At 39.9% G+C, this 23,024-nt stretch overlaps 1 protein-coding gene across 1 annotated transcript in view; it reads right to left on the minus strand.

Moving 5' to 3' along the window:
- Positions 1 to 23,024, minus strand: part of HECW1 (HECT, C2 and WW domain containing E3 ubiquitin protein ligase 1) — a gene marked incomplete at its 5' end in the record, with an annotated part of 76,944 nt that overhangs the window by 45,058 nt on the left and 8,862 nt on the right. Inside the window, 6 exons of the mRNA XM_010184387.1 lie at positions 186 to 291; positions 6,362 to 6,496; positions 7,116 to 7,301; positions 9,893 to 10,014; positions 12,656 to 12,786; positions 18,015 to 18,165. Of these exons, the coding sequence (XP_010182689.1) occupies positions 186 to 291; positions 6,362 to 6,496; positions 7,116 to 7,301; positions 9,893 to 10,014; positions 12,656 to 12,786; positions 18,015 to 18,165 (831 nt within the window). The remainder of the gene's footprint in view (positions 1 to 185; positions 292 to 6,361; positions 6,497 to 7,115; positions 7,302 to 9,892; positions 10,015 to 12,655; positions 12,787 to 18,014; positions 18,166 to 23,024) is intronic.

The following is a 23,024-nucleotide window of genomic DNA, read 5'->3' on the forward strand; positions in this document are numbered from 1 at the left end:
CTGGAAAAGGAAAACAAGTACTAAGGCTTTATTTACCATTGAGGTGGCCTGGTCATGTCACCATGACTGTGCAGGGGCACACTGACCACACTGGCAGGGCAACAACAGTGCCTGTGGTTGATGAGAAATTCTAAAAAACATCTTTGTGAGCACTGCTTTGAAAATAAAAGAGAAACTTGGCTTACCCAGAGGTAACGTCTCATGATGGTGCTGGTTTCGAATAGCTGTTACGAGACTATTGCCCGGTCTGGCCAACAGAGTAACTCCTCTATTTCTAGAGACTTCAGAGGCCTAAAACATCAGAAGAAAACAGAAGATGGGCAAACTGACAATCAGCAGCACATCAATCGGTAAAAGCATTTCTCATCTTTACCTCTGGGACTTTCAAGAATGGCCCATGACACTGATTGACTGAAGGACAGAAAGGCTGCTTAACTTGCATAACCAGAAACAGAAGTCAAATTGTATACATTAAAAAAGAACATAATCTGATGAGTTGATAAAAAGAGTAGTAAGAAGGAAATTTATCACACCTACTTAACTTAGGAACATAAAGAATCGTTAAGGTTAGAAAAGACCTCTAAGATCATCAAGTCCAACCGTCAACCTAACACCACCGTGCCCACTAGACCATGTCCTGAAGTGCCACATCTACATGTTTTTTGAACATCTCCAGGGATGGTGACTCCATCACCTCCCTGGGCAGCCTGTTCCACTGCTTGACCACTCTTTCAGTAAAGAAATTTTTCCTAATATCCAGTCTAACCCTCCCCTAGCACAACTTGAGGCCATTTCCTCTCATCCTGTTGCTTGGTACTTGGGAGAAGAGACCAACACCCAACTCCTTTCAGGGAGTTGTAGAGAGCAATGAGGTCTCCCCTCAGCATCCTCTTCTCCAAACTAAACAATGCCAGTTCCCTCAGCCGCTCCTCATACCACTCGCCTAAACACAGCATGTGAATGGTATCACACCAAGAAGGAAGATACATTAAAAGATGGGAAAACACTTAGCTATGAGGATATTAGCCATACAACAAGGTCTGTCAGTCTGTCTTCACTACATCATGGCTTGCTGTGTAACTGTTTGTAGACTTGCGCAAGCTCAGGAGAACTCACCTGTTTCATGTCTGTTCCTCCACAATGTGGTCACGGTGAAGCCAAGAGATGAACATCGCTACAAAGCGAGTGCAAGGACACCCTGTGTCAGGACAAGATGCAGACAAATTCCAATTGCCATTCTACTGGGCTGATGGCTACTCCTTTCTCACTGCACAAAGTGTAGGACTTAGCAATCACTTCAGGAAGAAATTGCCTTTACTCCAGTATTTTAAATGTTTTGCTCTTCATCCAAGGAAATAGTGCCAATCCATTTTCAGTGTTATGGCCAAATGCCATGTCTTCCAACTGGATGTAAATGAAAACTGAGAAGCTAAATGTGACTGGCAAGTTGCCTTTGGAGCACATAAAGCATAAAAATGCTTATGTGTAACAAGAAACCATTCAATGCACTTAATATGTGTCAATACACAGGTTAAACAATGAAAGATCCTAATGATTCCAATTAAACATACTGTAATTGAAAACACAAAATTGTTGTGAAAGTGCACAGTGAATGTTTTGCTCTGTCATTCAGTTATGATTTCACTTGCACATAATTTCATGTTGGTATGCATCTGCTGATTACCAGAGAGTTATCCCAGCATCAAGGAGAAGTCAAGCCTGCAGTACTTAATGGACTGATGAGCTAACCTTGGTCCTACCCTTCTCACCTTTAAAAACATGAAGAACTTTCAAGCAGGTCATACATAACTCACAAACTGCAGCAGTAACTAATGTCACCAGGACTGATGCAATTTTAACATCATCTACCTTTCTGTCAAAAGCTGCGTAAGTGCAATGAAAATCTTGACTGTAAAACGAGCTGTCTCTCCTCTCAAATACTCTTCTTCCAACCCTGTTAAGCAACAGGGTTGCTCTGTCTCTACTTTCTGCTCTGATCAGCTTGCTCTGTGGGCAGCATGGTTGAGATTACACTCTGGCCTGTGATCAGTTGTAACAGCGAGGATGTGTGGGACAGTGCTAAGGCACCATGTTGTGCTCAGCTTCTCCACTTCCAGGGAGATCTGAAGATCAAGTGAGGGTGCCACTTCCCCAGCTCCTTGTGGAATGGACTTGCATGGGAGTGCATGGTGGGTGAGCCTGTTTTTTAGCGTGGTCTCTTGTCCTTGTCTTGTCCTCTTGTCTTGTCCTTGACAAAGACAAATCCTGCACACTTGTTGCTACACATTTACTGACCAGAAGATAGGAATGGAGAAAGGGAGGAGTAACAGAGGAGTTAAACACTCATCTCCCACAAAAATTAGCACCAGCTGGTATCTGCTCTTCACTTGGGATCTTCATGGTACTTCTGCCCAGCCTGGGGCTGGTTTAACAGCTAAAGTCATCTAGAATCCAGAACTGGATTCTTACAATTATGGATTCACCTTAACATAATAAATTGCACACTCTGTGGTGCTGTACCTGTCTTCATCACCATCATTAGGCATCGCTAATGCTGTGTTTAGATCATGGTCTTTATGCATTTCCACCTCTAAACTATTTTTCTCTGGCAACTTAACAGGAAAATTCCAAGCTGTCTAATTAACTTACATTTTCCTAACACTCCTCTTTCCAATCTTTTAGCTAATAGAGTACAATTGATCGCTCCAATTCAGTGCTTAATCACAATCGCCTTGTCTGCTTTGACTTTCTAATTGAATCATTTAATTTAGATTAGCACATTATTCTCTAATTAAAAAAGAGTGACCCCTCTAATGATTTAGTGACCTGGTTCATCTACAGCAAGGTAATCTGACAGATTTATGGCAGGGTTTAACAGCTTTGCAATTGATCCTGGGATGTTGCCACCAGAGTGGGGAGTCCAAACTAGCACAGGAGCCTTTCAATGATATAATGCCCTTTCCTGGGTTTTATATCACTGCTGGATTTGAGAGGCGCCTGCCTGTTTGAGTCCTGCTGCTTGCTTGTTGTGGTTTGGGTCAGTAAGGAAATCTATACACTGCTGTATCCCAATACAACCCCTGCTTTTCTTGCTAACCAGAAACTCTTGCCTCTCCATTATGGATGTCTGCTTCTTTCTTCTTTTTGTCTTGAAAATCTCTACCCTGTAATCATACATCTTGAATTCCACTGCAGATGGAAAGTCCCTTAGAGGGAATGGAAAGTGCTTCTGACCTGGTCGTTTATGGCAGGGGCAGAAGGAAATGAAGCACTTGGTAACCTCTGTTCTTTTAGTTACTGATGGCCAGTACAGCTACCTGAACTTTCCTTTCAAAAATCAGGTAACCAAGAGTAGCATCAACCACCTTTCTCTCATAAAAGAGTCAAGTTAATATATAATAACATTTAATATCAATAATTTTCTTAGGTAGACATCAGAAGTTTTTACAGAGGTCCTTCATTTAGAATATCTCAACATAAAGAAAAGCATAAATACTACAGAATAATTTATGAAATGGATGCTTGCTTTCTTGCAAGAGGGAAATAGAGTGCTATTATATCCACGTATTTCTTTTAAAAAAAAACAGCCCACAGATTAAGGGGGAAAAGGCAGTTTTAATCTCTGCTTGGCCTGTTAATAGTTGGGGTAGGCCTTGATCAAAAGTACTTGGGAGCAACAGCCAGCCTTCCACAGAAGCTCGACTATCCTCAACTGAGAAGAAATTTAAAAGGTCATAAAGCAAAGAAAACTGCCATATTTGAGAAAGCATACTTTTATGTTCCAGTTTCATGACAGAGTTTTAAAAGTACATTTGAAATACTAAAAATCAATTCCTTATTAGTATTGCAAGATATTCTGTTAAACATCACAGATTATTAGGCAGAAATCAAGGTCACATTTTGATGAGCCTAAAGGATTTAGAAGATTCATGGATGTTACAGAAGAGAGTGCAGGAGAACACTGTTTTTACTTCAACACCACAACCTATTCAGTGAACTGCCCCTGGCCACAGAGCTCAGAAACTTGATGGTGAACTAAGACAAAACGGGCTTTTGCACTATGATTTGGCCTGGAATTATGACAAAATGGAGACCCAATACACACACATTCATTAGTTGCTATGGTTAACTATTCTCACTGAATTTCAATCTTGCCTTACTTTGATTGAATTGGTTTGGCTTTTACTACCAAAGCCTAGTTTTTGTAATGCCTGTCCTACATTAAAGAGACCTTTCTATTAGTTTTCGAAGAATTCCAGATACTACATTTGCTTTTTGTCTGTTGTTAAGTACTGAGATCACAAAGTCTTGGAAACATAGTATCTTTACAGTGACTCAGGTAAGAGTCCTCGCTGAGTGTGTGAAGCTGGGGTATTCTTTTTTCCCAGTGGCTCATCTGTCTATGATTTTAGTCTGCTCTTTCCTCAACTGATCACTCAGTATCACAAAATTCCTGGGAAGTCCATACAACACTCTGGCAACTCCTTCTGGTACTTGGGCAGGATTTCAGGTGTGTGCGCCAAGGCAGGGGGTAAAGTTTTTCCTCTCATTACTCTGGCTCTTTTTTGTACCCTCCCTGAAGCCCACAGGTAATCGTGCATGAAGCTGCTCTGTTCTGCTCTTCTTCAGGCTCATTTGACATCTGTACATAACGTTCAGAACTGGAGGTTGTCTATCTTGGTTCTTCATACCATCCTGGTGACAGACTCCAGAGGCCACACCACCTGCTCAGCAAGGAACCAGCTGGACTGCAGACAGCTGACACATGGCCAGAACAAAGCCTCAAGTGTGTCCTGACATACATAATTTATATGACAAAAGCACATCCAAATAGATTTGGAAGAAATGGCATAGAACTTGCGGCTTTTAATAAATGGGCTGAGTTGCAAAGGGTCAAATCTTTTCCTTGTAAATGGTGGGCTTCTAGGCACTGATATGAAAAACAATGGGAGCCCCTCCAGTGGAGCACCGCACACTGCCAGAGGGCAAGTGGCCGATTATGACAAGGGTGCAGAAGCATGGTGGGACCCGAGCCACTTGGATGGCAAGACAGAGGTGCCAGCACTGATGGCTCCCTAGACAGGAGGCCCCATTTCATGGGCTGATCACGCCAAAACAGTGGCCTCGATGAACAGTTTACCATTTCCTTTGAGAATAATTTCTCAAAGGAATTCAGTGCTTTTCATTCCTTTCCCTGTACTTGATATTTTGGGTTTAGTGCAAATTGTTCTTTGTTAGCCTTGCCAGCACTTTCAAAACCAAGTGTATTTCTTGTGCTAGGTCATTTGAGTTACTCAACAATGTTTCTGTCCCTGACCTGGTGAATTTGTGAGCAAACCCCAGGCAAGCATGGACCCAAACGGGAATCATCACGCAGGTGACTTTCACATCCATGTCAGTAAGTCAGTCACAATAACAACACTAAATTGCAGGCTGTTGACAGTGGGAAGACATGATTGAGACAGAGCCATTGATACACTGCTATCTTCAGAAAATATGTTTCCATATTCACCCAAGATGGGTAAAACCTATCCAAGCTACTTATGCTTTTGGTTCTGAAGCACTGACCTCACACACTAGTCAGCTCCTGATCCCAGCTTCATTCGGCAGTGGGAGGTGTTCAGACTAGTCTTGCTGCAATAAATTTTAATGTTAATTTCACAAGCATTTTTCCAGACGTCTTTCTGAAAGAGGAAGAGCCTTTGGCCATCATCCATCTCTACTCCTATTCAGCTTCAATCTTTACAAATCTTCAACTGTATGGATTTACTATATGAAGAATCTGATTGCTTGTACTTTTTCCTCCTTAAATCCACAATACAAACCCAGGATTTATGCTTCTATCAATCCTGCCCATGCCCCTTACTGATAAAAACTATCCCTGTGAAACACAGGAAAGATGTTTAATGTGAAAGCTAAGGAAGCAAACCTCAACAGACATTACTACACCTGCTAGGGAGTATATCTTTTCAGAGTACAGTGTCACAGTGGGGAATGAAGAAACATGAGGCTGCTAAAGTACCAGGCTATAAAAATAATTAATGACTTGACTTTACTACAACAAGATGAGGATGTCAAATACAGATTCTTCTTTTAAAATCTATTTTGTCATCTTTTCATTTTGGTTATTTAGTTTTACTTGTTTATTATTTTATTCTGAAAATGATCAAAAGATCAACATTCTTTATCAGCAAGCTCATAGATAAACCGTTCAGAAAGAAAAAAAAGCAATCCCTTGTTTCCTTTGGAAGATAAAAATCCCCAAGATAGTCTGTTTAAATGCATTTCAAAGACAAGAAGTGCTTTCAGTTTTACAGAAGATTGCTGTCAAAAATAACTGTATCGATACTAGCACTGTTACCTCTCCGGCACTGTAGCTACGGAGTCGCTGAAGATGTTGCCTGTGAGTCAGGTGATTAGGGAGACGACCATTCTGCAGAGGGATCCTGGGATCTATGAACGTGGTGGCACGGCTATTGTGGTCAACAAAGAAAGACTGAAATACAAAGAAGAATGTTTTTTTTGTAAGAAGATTGCCAACACTGTGATGGTATTGTGGGATCATAAAGTGAAAACCACTGGTGGTTGTGTGTCAGAAATGCCCTGTTTAGGTACAGTCAATGGAAGATATCTGCAAATGACAAGACTTTCTTAGCCAAAGCTAGAATAGCTCCTGGAAAATACCTGAAGCTACATTGGTCAAAATCATGTGTAATAGCCATGAGGTAAACAAGACAAATGAGAAATAAGTTACCAAGGAACACTGCTTCAGCCTGTTTGGTGGTTCAAGAAGACACTCACAAATGTTCATTAAAGGCAAAGACACTAAACCAAACTTTGCAGTCATGACACATCTAAACTCCAGCTTCAACTTTTTTGTGAGTCCAATGCTGCCTTGGCTATGGTGTGATATTCCACAGAAAGCTAGAGGGTGAGCACTATGCTTTGAAATATTTGTTTTCGAGGCTTTTTCCTGCTTCTGAAATACCTTTGCTTGCTGCTTGTGTTGTTTAAACCAAACATTCAATTTTGAGTCAAGAGGTAAGGAACCTTTAATGGTCATGTAGCCTGATGTGCTGTGTTAAACAAGTGACTAGTTTGGTTGGCACTCTTACCTTGCCCTGCTGGTCAGTTTTTATCTCCCAGCCACGAGGAAGCTCCAATCGGGTATCAGCAAACATGTTGATAAAATTTACCAGGTCTCTGTTGTGCTGATAGCGCTCAAAATTCCGAGCATCTCTACGGATCTTCAGAATCATATGCTTCAAGCAGGTACTGTTAGTGAAGACTCGATAGGCACTCTGTGAGATTGAAAACAGAAGTGAGAAAACCAGTTCTGATGTCAAAACAAAGTATTTGCTTATTTCATGGGACATATGCCCCAAAACCTGAAACAAATCCTGTTAGAGCCAAGAACCATTTCCAACTCATTGTTTTGATTTGATTGGCTGCTTTACAGGAAGACTTCGAAGCAGAAATAGAATCTGGAAAGTGAAACATCCCACACATTACACACAGCTAGCTTGTGCATAAACTGCCTTTCCAATGCACTCCAAAAAGATAATCAGCTAAAACACCACAGCCTCAAGATGCATGTAGTTGTGCCTATTTCATTGCTTTCATTGGCTAACTGCTTGCACGACTGGATGGTGTCAGAGAGATGCAAAGACATACGTGTGCTTGTGCTAACAGTTCAAATCACGATGCTTGTGATACGACTCAGGAACTTAAGAGGATTGCAGTGCAGATGTCTACATCTAAGCTTGCTATCTTATTTATGGTCACTTTATGGCCACAGGACAGAAACAGACACTTTCAACTGTCTATTTTTAGGAGATATGAATAATTTCCTGGAACTGAATGTTTGTTTCTACAGTGACTGCAAAGCATGTCAGATGGATGTGTTTTCATGAGCCAGATGAACACCAGCCCTCAAGTAGCTACTTGTATCTCACAATGGGCATTAAATACACCTCTTGGAGGAACGTGCCCTGATGAAGAGCTGAGTGAATTAGTGCAGATCTGGTTGCAGAATAGGGAACAAAGAGAACTATATTTGTTGCCACAATGTATTCAATGATGAGAGCACCACAAAATACACTTGTGGTGACAATACTTTTTCTCATCTGTGGGATGCTTTTAGGATCTTTTACTTCAGGGAAAAGATCCTCAAGACAGGGAAAGAAACTTGAAAGAAAACTGCAACCCTTCTGAGCATTTTACTGGAGAGAAAACTGGTTCTGCTGATCAGTCCAAAGGGTTTAATTACTCATTAGAGTAATATGAGATTACTGGAGGACTCGCATCTCCAGATAAGTGAGCCTCAGTGTGCGTACCTGTAATCTGTCCGGAGAATATGAGTCAACAGGTTTGAATTCTCAATTTCTGTGTACTTTTAATGCATTTTAACCCCTATAATGCAATAAAAAATATTTACAAGCACTATCTTTATTATGTAATTATTTATTATGGTGGTAGCACTGAGAACACTCCCTGCTGTGCAGGGTCCCTAATTATGGTAAGGGTAGGTGAATGTTACAAAATCACAGACATACGATCTCTGCCCTGAAGATATGACTTAGTCATGACCCAGGAAAGCTTCATGGTCACATATTGTTAAGAACCCAGCCTACTTCATGACACCAGTATTTGTATCTAATTTGTGATCAACGAACTGTCTGAGTATCTCTTAGCTGCACTAGGGAAACAAAAAATGAAATGTGGTTTTATCCCTCTATGGAAGTAAAATATCTGAAAAATAAGAGCCTTTCCCTTTTAATTCTAACTGCTGCATAATATTTTCCAATCTTAACTTCATTGGGGTAATTAATAGCCTGAAATTTTAATAGGGGCCTGTGGTTAACATATTACAGCCAAAAAGCCAAAAGTTATGTGGGCCATTATTTCTGTACAAGTGGAATCTGTATGATCATTTGACAGATGTTTCAATAGATTATTCTGGCTCTCAAAGACAACTTTAGAAGGTCAAATTGAAGGCCTCTCTTAGCTTTTTTTATTTCAGTGAGAAATAAAATTGGGATTCAGTCTCTTATGAGCTGTCCCTTACAGCACTATGGAATCAGTTGTTCATTTTGCAAACAACTCTGTGGAATGAAAATGATAATGCTACCAGCTATAAATCATCACATATCACCCTGTCAATCAAAAAAATTATGTGCACTCCATAACCTAGTTCAGGTAATATCATATGAGTTAATATATCCCTTCTTCTGCAGGATTTCATGAGCAACAATCTCTGGCAGATGCTTGGAGATGTATAGCTGGCTTCAAACCACGAAGCACCACTGCCAAAACTTGATGTCTGTAGTTAGCTAAAGACCTGTGCTGAGGAAACTCCTGAAGTGTTTTAATTTCTTTTCCTTTTAAAAAGTTAAGTATTTTCCTACCCAGAAATGGATTATTTTCCAAATATTCAAAAGTCAAGTGTAGACGCCTCGCTGAACTACGCTCAAGATATGGAAAATTTGGAGTTCTTGGGAGTGCAAATTGCAGGAGTTAATTTTTTTCCTCTGTTTCCCTGAGACTTGGTGGTATCTGTGTAAGAGTTCTCAGGAACATGGCTCAAAAGGCAACAACCTCACTCCTTGCAGCAACAGACAACAGAATCAACCAAGCTGAAACCAAGGGTTCCTGCTTATTCTGGAAGGATAACATTAATACCAGAGAATTCCTTGTGTGAGGCAGAATCCCAGCCAGCATCTCCTTGGAGCAACCTGTCTGTACTGTCTCCAGCCTGGCCTGATGCTCAGAAAGGACAACTAAGCCCTGAATCACACAATTCAAATTCACTGGCCATTCTCCCCAAAGGTCTGGGGTGCAGCATCTGGATTCAGAAATCACTACTGTGAGAGAGCAAATCATAACCACTCACATAGTTTGCATGCAGCACAGTGAAGAACTCTGGATTGGTGATGAACTTCACAGCTGGAGACTGCAGCAACAAGGTGATTTTTTGAGAATTCACAGGAGAAAGGGAACCTTCTCTCCTAATCTCTGGAAAAAAAAAGTGCAGCAAAGTCTTATTAATGCAGTGGCAAGCGCGGTCTATTAGTTAACCTTTATTGAACGGCTGCAAAAAATAATGGCTGCACTATAAAAATGTCACCATCCTGCCTAATGCAACTACCTTCTTTGCATTTCCAAGACAAGCTTGCTGGCAAACTGGTCAATGTTCTCCTGAGAAGTGGTGCAGGACTTACAGTAGCAGGGCAGGAGCTGGATGCTTTTCTGTACTGCACGTTATAAAACCCTGTGTCATATCTACTGCTGTCTCTCAATATCAGTGTGACCACAACCAGTTTTACCACCTGATGGTTTGGTTCAGCACTGTCACTCATGTCCTGACTGGTTCCCCCCACTGCTGATTTCAGAAAGATCTGATTTCCCAATCCAGCCTGAGGGGTTCACCAGCAGAAAGCAACTGGTAGCCAGACTGGGTTAAAGAAGCCCCCAGCTCAGCCATTCACATCAATGTTGGTGCAATTACTTGTAACTGCGTTCTTTTTACAAGCCCATGGTTTCAGGGACTTGTACAGTAAAGAAAACAAAAACAGACAAAAAGGGATTATTTTTAATTTTATCAATTCATGAAGCACAGGAGCAGAACCGAGCATTTGAGAATGTAAACTCTGTAGAAAGGGGAACTCCTTGACTTTCTACAGCCACCAGAAAAATGCCTGCTACCATGGAATTATGGCTTGAGTATGCAGCTCCAGCATTTTCAACTACAAGCCAACTTATATTTGCAATCCAGTGAAACTGGATGCAGATATCATTAACAGGATAAATACAGATTCCCATTTTTTTCTTATCAGCTATTAAATTTTTTTTTAATTCCTGCACATCATATAATTCTATCAACTTAAAACTGCAGACTGGAACCATTGCTGGAGCTAAATGGATTTATACTGTCTTAGAATCTGGATTAATGTGCCTAAATTGTATTCCTTCTGACATTTCTCATTTAAATTAAAATGCAAATGACAGACGTATTGTACTGCAGCCTTCTCTTATTCTATTGTGGTTTACATCACCCTTGATCTTTTAATTCTTGGTATTTTATACATAGCAAACCCTATTTCCTAATAATTTAAGATGACATACATCATACCCATTAGCTCTTCAGGTTTAAAATAAAAAGGTGAATGTTACATAATAAACTGACCTACACACTTACTGGTAGCAATTCCTATTAAATTACCACTTCATTACGTATGCTATGACAGTAAATGATTATACAAATTACAAGTAATAAGTACATTACTTATAATTTAACTACTAATAATACAACATGTACCTCATTTCCATTTCAGCTGCTAACAGAGAGGACTGGGTCCTCCCTATAAGATCCAGTGTAGGTAAAAGGCTCCCATAAATTGCAATATGAAGCATTGAAATGAAATTTTTAATATCAAACATTAAATATTCGTGGTCAAAAAATTGCTTTTCAAGCTAAAAACACCTAATGGATCAGGAAAACAAACAGTCCAAATTGAGTATTTTTCTAAACTCATTGTGAAAAAAAGCTCATTATTTCTCTGTGTCACTCTTCCTATTCAACATAGAGTATTAATAAAATTCAAGCAGATAGTGTGTTGGATCTTTCCCTTTGCCAATGCTATTTACACAGGGATGGCAAAAGGATGGCAAGAAGTCAGATTTACTTCTAGTAGATTGTTAACAGAGTGCAAAGTCAGGTGGAGGTGAGAATGATCCAAAGGAAGAAAACTTTTGGTGGTGCAAGTTCTCAGACAAAGCATCTGGTTATTTTTGCTTGTCCACAAGTGGCATAGCAGGCACTAGTCTGATTGCTGGTGTTTCTTACCTGAAACAAACATTCAAGCTATGGTTTCACAAATGTTATAAGAAAATGTATGACTAGCAGCAAAAAAAGCAGAAGAGTGCCCTGCGCATCCCATCCTCCCACAGGTTCACATTCTCCTCTTCTCCTTTGTAGTGACACTCATTCTTGTCTGGTCATCTAATGAGCCAGATGAAAGAACCAATCTGACTGTAAACAGCATTAAGTACCAGAAACAAGGTTATTTTTCAGACCAATCAGTTCTCTGCTCTGGTATGGGGTGCTGTCACAGGAGTTAGTGATGAACAAAAAGACAGCTGTGCCTCCTTCAGTGGGGGCCCACACTTGGATCAGCTCACAGCTATCACAAAACTGCAGCTTTAAAAACACAAGTGTTTCATATTTGATGCCAGGGCTGTGATGCAGGTGTGACCACATGGGCAAATGCGGCAGTGCAGAAGCCATGCCCAGCAAAAATAAACTGCAACGCCCCAAGATCAAAATCACACTGCAGCAAAAATAAGACAGTGTCATTTTTGCAACTACTAAGCTGAATAAAAATCACGACTCCTTTTCCATTTTAATTTCAAATAACCCTTTAATAAAGTAAAAATGCTTTGTCTGTCTTGGTAGCTGTTAAAAAAGAACTAAGGCCCTTTCTATCTAGCTTTGTACTTGCAGCTTCAGGTCTAAACCTATTTTCTTTTAATTAGCTTTTTACAACCTGGTATAATAAAGTTAGAGTCTCCTATGGAAATGCAGATTTCCACAGAACTGAATGCCATCATTGAGTGGCACTGAACATGCCCCTCAATAGTTTTTTTTTCCCCATACCTGAGCTTGGCTGGGAAGGCTCTGCCTCAGAGTCACTTCCTCCTCCAGTAGGAACTCTCTCCACCCTGTTGTTTACTACAGCATCATCTTCAGTCCGCTCTGTTGCAATAGTTCGCTGGATGTTTTGGTATCTACATACATTAAAAGAAAGGAACAACATGATTTAGTTAACGGAAGAGCCTTCTGATGCTTTCTACCTTAACAACCAGCAGTGGTTTTGAACTATTCCAATACTTCTATCTTCAGCACATGACAGAGTAAGTGCATGCCTGACTTGTCTCCTCCAACTGATGCAGCTACTCACACTTGGGCCAACTATTACTCTGCAAATATGGCATTTTGCACTGACTAACAAATACCTAGGGGGTGAAAAGCAAGGAAGACTCAAAGGTCAAATTTGGACAGGCTACAGGTTGCTACTAGCCTTCCTTTTAAAACATCTGGAACCTGAAACTACTGGTGGATCATGCTTTCCCTTCTCATTTAGTCTTACGGTAGAATAATCAATGAAGTAAGGATCAATCTTGTGATGCACTGAGTTACCCTTTAGTCTTTCTTATTACAATATTGGAAGCAAATGCTCAAACCTAAAAAGGTAAAGGCTATTAAGCGTGTCCACAAAATGTTTATTACAATACTGCATGGCCAGCAGTGGGGCACACTTCTAGTTTGGTAGACAATATGGAATGTAAACTAGTAGGTAGTGTGATCTCAAAGAGCTGCAATTTAATTGATAGGACAGCCACAGAAAAGTAATAGGATGGAGCATATGAGCTGAGTGAACAGCGTGAGGACACAAGTGTTATGTCCATTTTTGGGACATCAAAATCAGGGGGATTGGGTGTTTGGCTTGGGTGGTGATTAGTTGCAGAACAAGAAAAAGGAAACAATGTAGACATAAGCAAACAACAGTGAGGAGGGCGACAGAAGAAAATTCTGAATAAAAATCCACGAATACCTTAAAAAAACTGTAATATTACTTCAATACTAATTATGGAACTAATTGTCACATTATTTGATATCAATGTCTTAGACATGAACCCAATCCTAAATACTTTATCACATCATCAGGAACAAAGTATATTCCTGGCTGTGGGAACAACCTGGAGTGTTTTGAACTCGCACTACGCAAAACAAATTCTAGTTAGCTTGTTCACTCACAGAGATAGATGAATAAGATGAGAGATCAAGATTTCTTTCGTTCTACTGACAAGCTATGAATATGTCTTATACCTTGAATCAGAAAATTTATTCTATAAAAAAAAGAAGAAAGCATAAGGAGAAAGAGAAAGAAAGAAGCAGAAAGAGGAAGAAAAGGAAAGAAAGAAAATAAGCTCTCCTAATTATTTTAATTCGCTTTTACTTCACCCCAATATTTTTAATCCTTATTTCTGGATTCCATTTCTGTATGTATATAAAACACGATGACTTTACTGCCTGCTTTACTTTACTTTAATCTGATCCACCATTATTTGTCTCTCTCTCATTTTCCTGATGTATACTCTTTTTCCTTTCCTCAGCTCAAGTTCTGACTTATAAATTTTACTTACTTTCTCTCTCTTTATTTTTTAATGCACACTTTATTCCAAACTAGAAGTTAGTCAGGAGTTAGTTCCTCAACGTGACACATGATCATTAAAGACAAGCAGTTAGGATTTATTTGGCTTTTACATCTCTCAGCAGACATCATCTCCAATAGCTCACTGCAACCCAATCTTGGGCAGAAAGGCTGGAGATAGTTAAGAAAAATAATTAAAGTTTGAATAGATTTATGCTAAACTTGCACAGTATTACGTGTGTCCCCCACTACTCAAAGTCATTTGAAGCTACATTTAGTGTATATTTTGACAGCTCAATAAACAGCATCTTTAGAAGTTTCTGCAAAAAGTTTGGGCTTCTGTGTTTAAGTAAACATCCATTTTTTCAAGAAAATTCTGACAGTAGGTTTCACAACAGCATGAATTTACTGCAGTTTTAAACCCTCTGTTTCAGACACACATTTTAAATTTTTATTTACTTGACTGCAGGCAACCAAATGAACTTTCCATTCCAGTACTGGAGGAGTTTTACAACACCCACATGCAACAGAAAAGGGTAAGAAAAAAAAGGTAGTTCATATAATCAAGGGATATAAGCACACATATAAGAAAACCTTGTAGCTTCAATTTAATTAGATGGTAGAAAATCCCTATTGGCAAACCTTAAAGAGTAACACTAGCTGTGTGCCAACAAATGGCTACACTTTTCTTTTGGGTCTCAATACTATAAAATCATCTTAAATAAATATCAGAAAATGCCAAAGTCATTGGAGGAAACATTGGAAGTGCAAAAGTTATGGGAATGCCTCTGGAAATTTCAGTCTCCTTTCAAAGTGATTTGTCAAAGAAATGGAGGTGTAGAAATACCACACTGTGTCTGTCTTAACTATTATGGTTATAGTTTCTTATGTTACTTCTTACCTTTTCAATTAGTGCAAAAACAAACAAACAAACATATATATATATATATATATATATATGCTGCAATGCATCTTTCCAATGGAGCTTGAACAACAAGGGCTTTTATCCGCTTTGCTAACAAGTGAGCACGTCAAGCAGCGCTACAGAAAATGAGCAAGAGTCTTTAAAATAAGGAGTGTGGATGTCTCTCTGGAGTTTGCCCAACACCTGGATTCCTGTTCTGCACTCACTGTATCTTCAAGGGGCAAGTACAGCTAATGGGAAGCTTGGAGCACAGAAAAAAAGCAGAACTAGGCTCAATGACATGTCTGGGTTTGGTTTTTTTCAAGTTGAATTTCCAAAGCTCTGTGGTTTTGGTTGGGCTGGAAATACCAAGCTTCCTTGTAATATTTTGGTCTTTCCATTGCCTTCCACAAATGAAACCAGGAAACTGAAAAATGAGTAGATTGGTTTAAAAAGAAAAGTCACCAAGTTTTTTCAAACTGCTAAGTGATTTTGAGTCCAAATTTTGTTTGAGGTTAGAGCAAAAGTTCAGGCTGCTGCTAATTCAGTCAGCAAGGTCTATGTTTGTTGTTGCCTCATCTAAAAAGATTCTCGGTTGTGTTTGCTGAAGAACATTTCAAATAATGAAGTTTGAAATACAACAAAATCAGTATTTCTAAAATGAGTGCTTAAACCAAAGCCCAATCCTGCACAGTGCTGATAATAACCTTTTGCAAAAAGTGGTTTTCATCACAATCCTCACATCTGAAGACATGAAATGTTTGAAATTGGCTTTAGGCAACAATAATTTTAATTAAAAATTGTAACAGTCAGGTTGAAGATGAATGGCCAATGAATGGCCACCGGATAAACTACTAGACTCTTAGGAAATGTTCCCAAACTTGGAACAATAGGAGACCTCCATATTCCGCTTCTCAAATCAACAGAGATCTTTGGCAAAGAGTAGTGAAACATCAGCTTCTTTCCTCTGTCCCAAAAAGCCACGACAGCTCACATTTAATAAGTTTCAAGGTGTTCAGTCTCCAATGGGACTCAGGTAAGGAGAGAAGTGCCACTGCTGAAAACCCTCTGCACTTCTCCCTTTGTAACTGGATGCGTGAATACTAAAAATAGAGAGATTCAAAGACTGTCTGTCCTATTAACTGTCAGTTCCCAGCCCAAACCAGTGATAATCAAGTCAAAACCAAGAAAGCCAGGCAGCCAGCATGAAAATATGGAATAATAAAGTTTGAAGCAAGGAGGTCACACACACAATGCCTACCCTTCAGTTTCTGCTGAGATCACTGGTTTAATGATTGACCTGTGTTAACTAACACAACGGTAAATTCCTATGCAGACTCTCACAAGCATTATTCCTTTGTGGGTTGTGCTGCACTTACATGAATTTAACCTCAAAAAAACCCCAACAAAAACAAAAAACCCAACAAAAAAAATCCAACCTCTCTGTCCAAGAAAGAAACCAACAAAAAAACCTGATGTATGTTCATAACAGAGCTTTCTGTGGCAGGTAACTTAAGTGGCAGCCAAATAGTCTGAGCTTCAACATGGTCCAAATCCCTCTTAAAGACAAATGCTAAATGGCAAAGTGATGTAAAATCCTTGAAAGAATCTACATTTCATAAACATTTACTTTCTTTAAGGTTTTTTTAATACTAACACAGTAGCTTGACTCAATCTGAGGAAAGCTATAATGAACAAATACTGAGCAGGTTCTTTCGCCTCTGCAAGACATAATGCATGTTATGAAATGGCACCCAAAATTATGTATTTTGGTGAAAAGAAGGAGAAATTCTACAAGAGCGTGTTGATGGTTTCAACTTACGTTGCAAAACAAGCACTTAAAGAAGGCTGGATTACTCTTAAGAAGTCACTTTAACTTTCTAGTCGTTGCCTTTCAGGTCCCAGTTCTCTTTACACACAGTAACTCCCAAACTATTCTGCATTCTGAAAAGAGTACTTTGAAACTCTGCATCCTTCTTTCAGCTGCAGACCTTTCTCTTAGCAAAGAAAAAAAGACCGAAAACATTCTGTGGCATTTTGCATGCTATGATTAGAATATAATTTCAATTTTGCCTGTCTTTTTCTAGAAACCACATCATTACAGTAAGTAAAGAAATTTAAAATACTCAACTTTTCTGAAGTAAAAAAGGAGGATATTTGACCAACTGTTTATTTTTTCTCTTTCCTCTTAAACTCAGTCCGAAAAGCAAGCATGAGAAGGAAATTATACACAAATCTATGTGTGGACTAGTCAAACAAAGGGAAAAAGTGCACCATGTTAGGAGATATCTCATCCAGCTCAGAATGAGCTGACAGATTTACAGGGCCCAATGCAACACTAAGCAGATCTGTCTACATCTCAAAATGTGTACAGTCTATTAGAGCAGTGGTCTGTCCTGGAAAAGGAGACAGACCTTTCAGCAGGCCTAATTAGCTGAGTAGAAATGCTACACTGATATGGCAACACTTTTTCAATAACAGTCAGCTCAGAAACCTCTGCAGTGCAGCACTAGATGCTGACCCATTGATACCACTTTTACAGCTAAACAGCAAAACTGATTCGATCTTTTGGAAGAACACTCCCTTCTCTCAGGGAATAATTTCAGAGAAGCTTTCCAAAAGCCTCTTCATGCTGTTTGAAACATTTTGCAACACTTTTTACTAAACAATGCTTCTCATGTGGGCAAGATTGGGTACTGGACACCCACAGCAGGTGCACCAGTAGGCGGAAAGACATCAGCAGCAGGGACAGGAACATGTACATTGGACTTGGACAAGGAGGAAAGGTAAATCCTAGGGGGAGCCAATGCAATGTGCTGGGGAAGGAGGGAAGCCACTGGGGCAGTGTGGAATAAAAGGAGTGTAGATCTGAAGGGAACAGAGGTGCAAGTGCTCACCGCCGGTTCAGCTGCTCCATTTGCTGGATGGAGCCAGACCTGTGGATCCCATCTGGCGTTGCTGCGGCTGTGGGGCGCTGCCACGTGGTGGTTCGGTTGACATGATCAACGTAGAATACCCTCCCGTGGCTGTCTATCCGAGCTTCCCAATCTAGGGTTGGAAAAAAAAAGGAAGGGGTGATGCTGTCAGTGTGATGCCTTCCAGAAAACCTACATGCGGGAGATACATATACACACAGGTCCACACACACAGGCAGGGTATATACACACGAGAGATACTATATATAGAGTCTACATGCATGCAATACATGTTATGTGTATATATTGAAAGCATACATTCAAATGTGTATAAATACTAAGTGCTTGTCTATATATGTATACATAAACATAACATATACATAAACATTTCACACACAGCACATAGGCAGTCTGTGGAATTCACTACCATAGACTGAGAAAAATAAGTGACATAGTAGCTACATTTTTTAAAGGGCTGGATAATTTTACGATTAGCAATACTAGTTGGCTGGATTCATTGCAGGTCGGGGTAGCCACACATCTGAGCTCATGTGGCAAGTCCATGTTTTCTTTTCTGTCATGTTTCAGAACAAAGATGTTTCATTTCTCTCTTTTTTATATGGTGGCTTTGAAGGATACCATACAGCAATTAAAGGCTCCCCTGGAAACTGATCACAGCCCGGTGGGATGTACCCTTGGAAATATCTATAAACATATGAGTATCATAATTCTATTGTGCTGATGAACACCAACTAGATTCAAAGTTTGCAGCATAATATCGAGCCTTCCATCACTATTGTTTCCTGCTAATTTTTTAGTTGTCCCATGATTGAAAACCAAAAGTTACTTGGTATATGATGGTTTGTGGAAAATTATGTTGATTTTAAAAAGTGTTTGGTGCAGGAGAAATTCAGAATTGAGTTAGGTAGCAAAGCCACATATCAAATTGGTTGGAATGTATGGAGTAGTGATATAAATTAGACTCACTAGCTTTGTATTTCTAAATGATCCATCATCTGATGACATATCTACATAAATATAAGCACATACTTTCTACACGTTTATATACAGACCTCACTCACATTCACACACAAATCAACATATGGTGATTACCTTTGGGGGCAAACACTTCCTCTTATTCCCATACTCTTATTATTATACCCTCTTTCCTGATGAGCCCATTCCTTCTTCTATGGCTTTCTATAATCAAATTCAGGAGCAGCTGGATTTCATGTTTTATGTATTTTATATCCTACTCTCCAAAAGTAGGACTGAAGTTGTACGTCTTCCTGCTGTGTCTGAAAACCTGTTCTTCATGACCAGTTCCCATCCCCTGAATGCTAGACCTGGCTAAACTCAGTTCCCATACCTGAGCTGGTCCCAGCCAAGTGTAGGCTGTTTTCTCTCTATGTCTGGGTGTCCTTGACACATTAATCCCACAAACCTGAAAAGACAGGCACTGGGAGTCCTTGGAGGAATTTTCTGTAAGACTCCAAAACAAAAAGAGCAATATACACAAGCATTATTCCTTTCAAAGCTGACTATAAGTACCTCAGTCCTTATAGATGCAAATCCTATAGTCACACCACAGTTACACACATGCAGAGCATCACTGTGAACATCACTATACAATTTCAAGGAGAGGACTCTTTCTTTCTTAAACCACATAAAGTTTCCCAAGGATGTTGTAGCTGTTTCAAGAACAAGATCACAGCTTTGTGAAAACAATGTCTAAAACATAAGACAGTGAAAAACAGGAAGTTAAGTACCACAGATGCACATTGAAGGAAATCAGACTGACACATAAGGCAGGCCAAAGGCCAGAGTCTTGCTGAGGACGCTGTCGCTGGTGGCAGGAGTACCACCGTGGGTGAGGAATGGTCCTTCTGGAACTATGCATTATCTGCAATATACTCAAGGAAATACTCTTGTCCAGATCATAGGTGACATGATGTACCTAACATCATGAAGATCTTCATTTTCCTTGCTGTTGTCTGACAAAGGACAAATTCTAGCCCTCACCACACACTACTGTAGTATACACGTAAGAAGTTGAGAATTATAAAGGTTGACGGATAATTAGAAATTTGTAAGCAGTGCTGTCAGCACACAGAAGACACCAACTGGTCATATTGGTCTGAAGCCTGCTGATGGACACTTCATAAGAATACTACTACCCAATTACACATTTAAACAAGGGCTTCTCATAATCCAGCCCTGTGCACTGCTGGCTCTAGAGGCTATGTTGCAGTGCTTCTCCAACTAAACGCAACTCAGAGTTCCTAAGCTCCTAAGCATAATACTTAAACATCTAGGAGCAACAAAACTTGTCCAGAGCTTGGAGGTCACAGTGAAAACATCAGGTCAAGATCACGCAGACTAGATTACAACTTCAGGAAAGCTCTCTCTGTTGGATGTATCAGACATCCAGCAGCAGTATGTACAGACATTAAATACACCTATCTATAAGTGATGTTTTATTCATTGCTTTATAGGTATATACACGTGAAACCATGGGCTGACACTCGCACGGTCATGCTAAAGTATCAGCATGTGTGAAACTGTGTGTCCCCTGGCTTCTAAGAAACCCGTGGCAGTACTGCTCCTTGCAAGAGCATTTCTAATCAAGTGAATAACTCTTCTTTTGGTCACCCAGGAGGGCTATCAGAGGGTGGTAGATGCCAATAATTTTGTTGTACACAAGTGGCAAGAGCACTTTCTGCCTTCTCACAAGAGAATCTTTAAGCCACACAAGTCACTGAAACTGCATATGATACCAGATTTGTAGCCGAATGGACGGATACCCGCACAGAGAGACGAACAGGCTGACAGGTGAACTGAAAGATAGAGCTCTGCTTCTGAGCTGCGCTCAAGTCCCTTCATGCTACTTCAGGGGCATAGGTGATCTAGGAAGCAGACAAGTCTTCTCAGGGCCTTTTGGTAGTTTTTTCAGGCAAAATAGGACTGTGACTACAACAGAGACTAACCTCCATCTAACCTTCAAAGTAAGAGCATGCTGGAGCACAGGCTGGGGATGGTACAGTACTGGTTCTGTTCTCCAGCCATCCCCCTCCATCAGCCGAGTCATATTTCACAGCAGCCTTTGAAACTGCTCTTATTTATACCAGAAGACACAACTTTTTTTCTGGCAGGACCATAACCCTGGCGGGGCAAAGTAAATATGCTGTCTTTTCCTTTCCAAGCTCAGCCACACTTTCAGCAAAGAGCAGCTCTGAACAGGGCACAGATATTTTTCTTGGCTTCAGTTCTGTAGGGTTTCCAGCAGTACCGGCAAACACACGCATCATAGGGGGTGACTATTAATGCCATCATGAGGCTGTACAAATTCTGCAAAAAAATCTTCTGTCAATCTTGTACGGGCTTAACAGTCAGACTGGTCATGATGACATTCCTACATAAATAATGAATCTGTTCTACCTTACTTTCTTAAATAAAACTGCCCGAAATTAATCTCCTCTGACACCAACTGTTGTGAGGTTATGATGAAACAAAGTTATTCAGAAAACTATTCAAAAGAGAAAGAAGACTGTCCAGAAGATTCTTTGTGACCAAAGTAAAACAAATCAATGCTGAACTTGCAGCACTGGCAAATTATCTTCAACTCTAATTATGGATGGAAGCTAATGCTGCATGTGAGAAGTAAGCCAGGTTTGGTCATATAACTCTGGTTTAAAATATTAAGTTTCTTCCTCTCACATGATTGAAAACTATTTATCTAGGATTAAGAGGCATTAAAGGCATGGAGATAGTAATACTGAATGCTAGAAGAAGAAACATTTCTAGATTAAGTCTACAGTTTTCATTTTGAAATTACCTTAAAATTTCATGGAGAGTTTTTGGAAATAGGCTTCCTAAGTGCTATTATCCAATTCAACATTTTTCCTCCAAAAATTAATTTAGTACAGTCTACTCCTATTAAGATCAATGTATTTAAACCCATGGTCTCAGCCTGTGTTATTAAAATTATGTCATATGCAAATGCTAAAATAGAATCCTACGAAGAGATATCACTTCTGTACTGCATCATCACACACTGCATTTCATGACCTAAACCCTGCTGTGAAAAGCACTTATGAAAACCAATAGTAGAAATACTTGCTTTTTGAGATAATTTTAAGAAAGAGGAAAAATGCATCAAATTGGTGATGGAAGAACATGGAACAGATTCACACTGTTTAGATGACCTGAGCTGGTGTCAGTGTCCTATCATTAAGTCATCTAATGGGGCATGTGCTCTCTTCACAAAGTGTTGAGGTCAGAGTGGGAGGAAGAGAAATATTTGCCCGTTACAGAGGTAACCATTCCCACTTCATCATTCACTGGCAAGCCACAGTGGGACTCTAATAAGACTTCATTGGGCTAAAGGCATTTGAATCATTCATGCTACTGTGCAGCTGATGCCAGCATCAGGGCTATTTTCAGCTTAGAGAATACAGACAACATGGTTGGTAAATGACAAATTATTTGTCAAGGGCACCATAGGCCAAGCAAGTGTGTTCCCTACTTGGGCTCTGAAAAAAAAAAAAAATAGAAATAGAGTGCTTTGTTTATACGCCTGGTTGTTTTCCCGAGGCACTGCACATCTTAGGTTGCTAAATCATGTGCCGAAGTTGAAAGCAGCACGTTGCAGGGCATAGAGTGCGCTCTGCTGGGCATTCAACGGCAATGCAGACACCTGGGTAACCCTCCAGGAATACTCAAGGGAAAGGCTACCAAGACAAGTGAAAACATCTTCAGCAGTTGATTCAGTGGTAAAAATCCCATGTTATCAGCCTGCTAATCGATGACGTAACTTAAGACCCTCTCATTTTTATCCTACACAACTGCAGTCTCCATTATAGTCCATAATAAAATCCAAAGATAGCATAAGCCACTCTATGTGAGCTGCCTTTACCCAGCTTCTGCTGGTTTTGCTCAGATTTGAACCTGTCTGTCCCAGGAGCATCCTGACTCTGAAAGGGCTCCTGCTGA

The sequence above is a fragment of the Mesitornis unicolor genome, unplaced genomic scaffold (genome assembly GCF_000695765.1).
Source record: "Mesitornis unicolor isolate BGI_N332 unplaced genomic scaffold, ASM69576v1 scaffold38485, whole genome shotgun sequence".
NCBI classification, from domain to species: Eukaryota; Metazoa; Chordata; class Aves; order Mesitornithiformes; family Mesitornithidae; genus Mesitornis; species Mesitornis unicolor.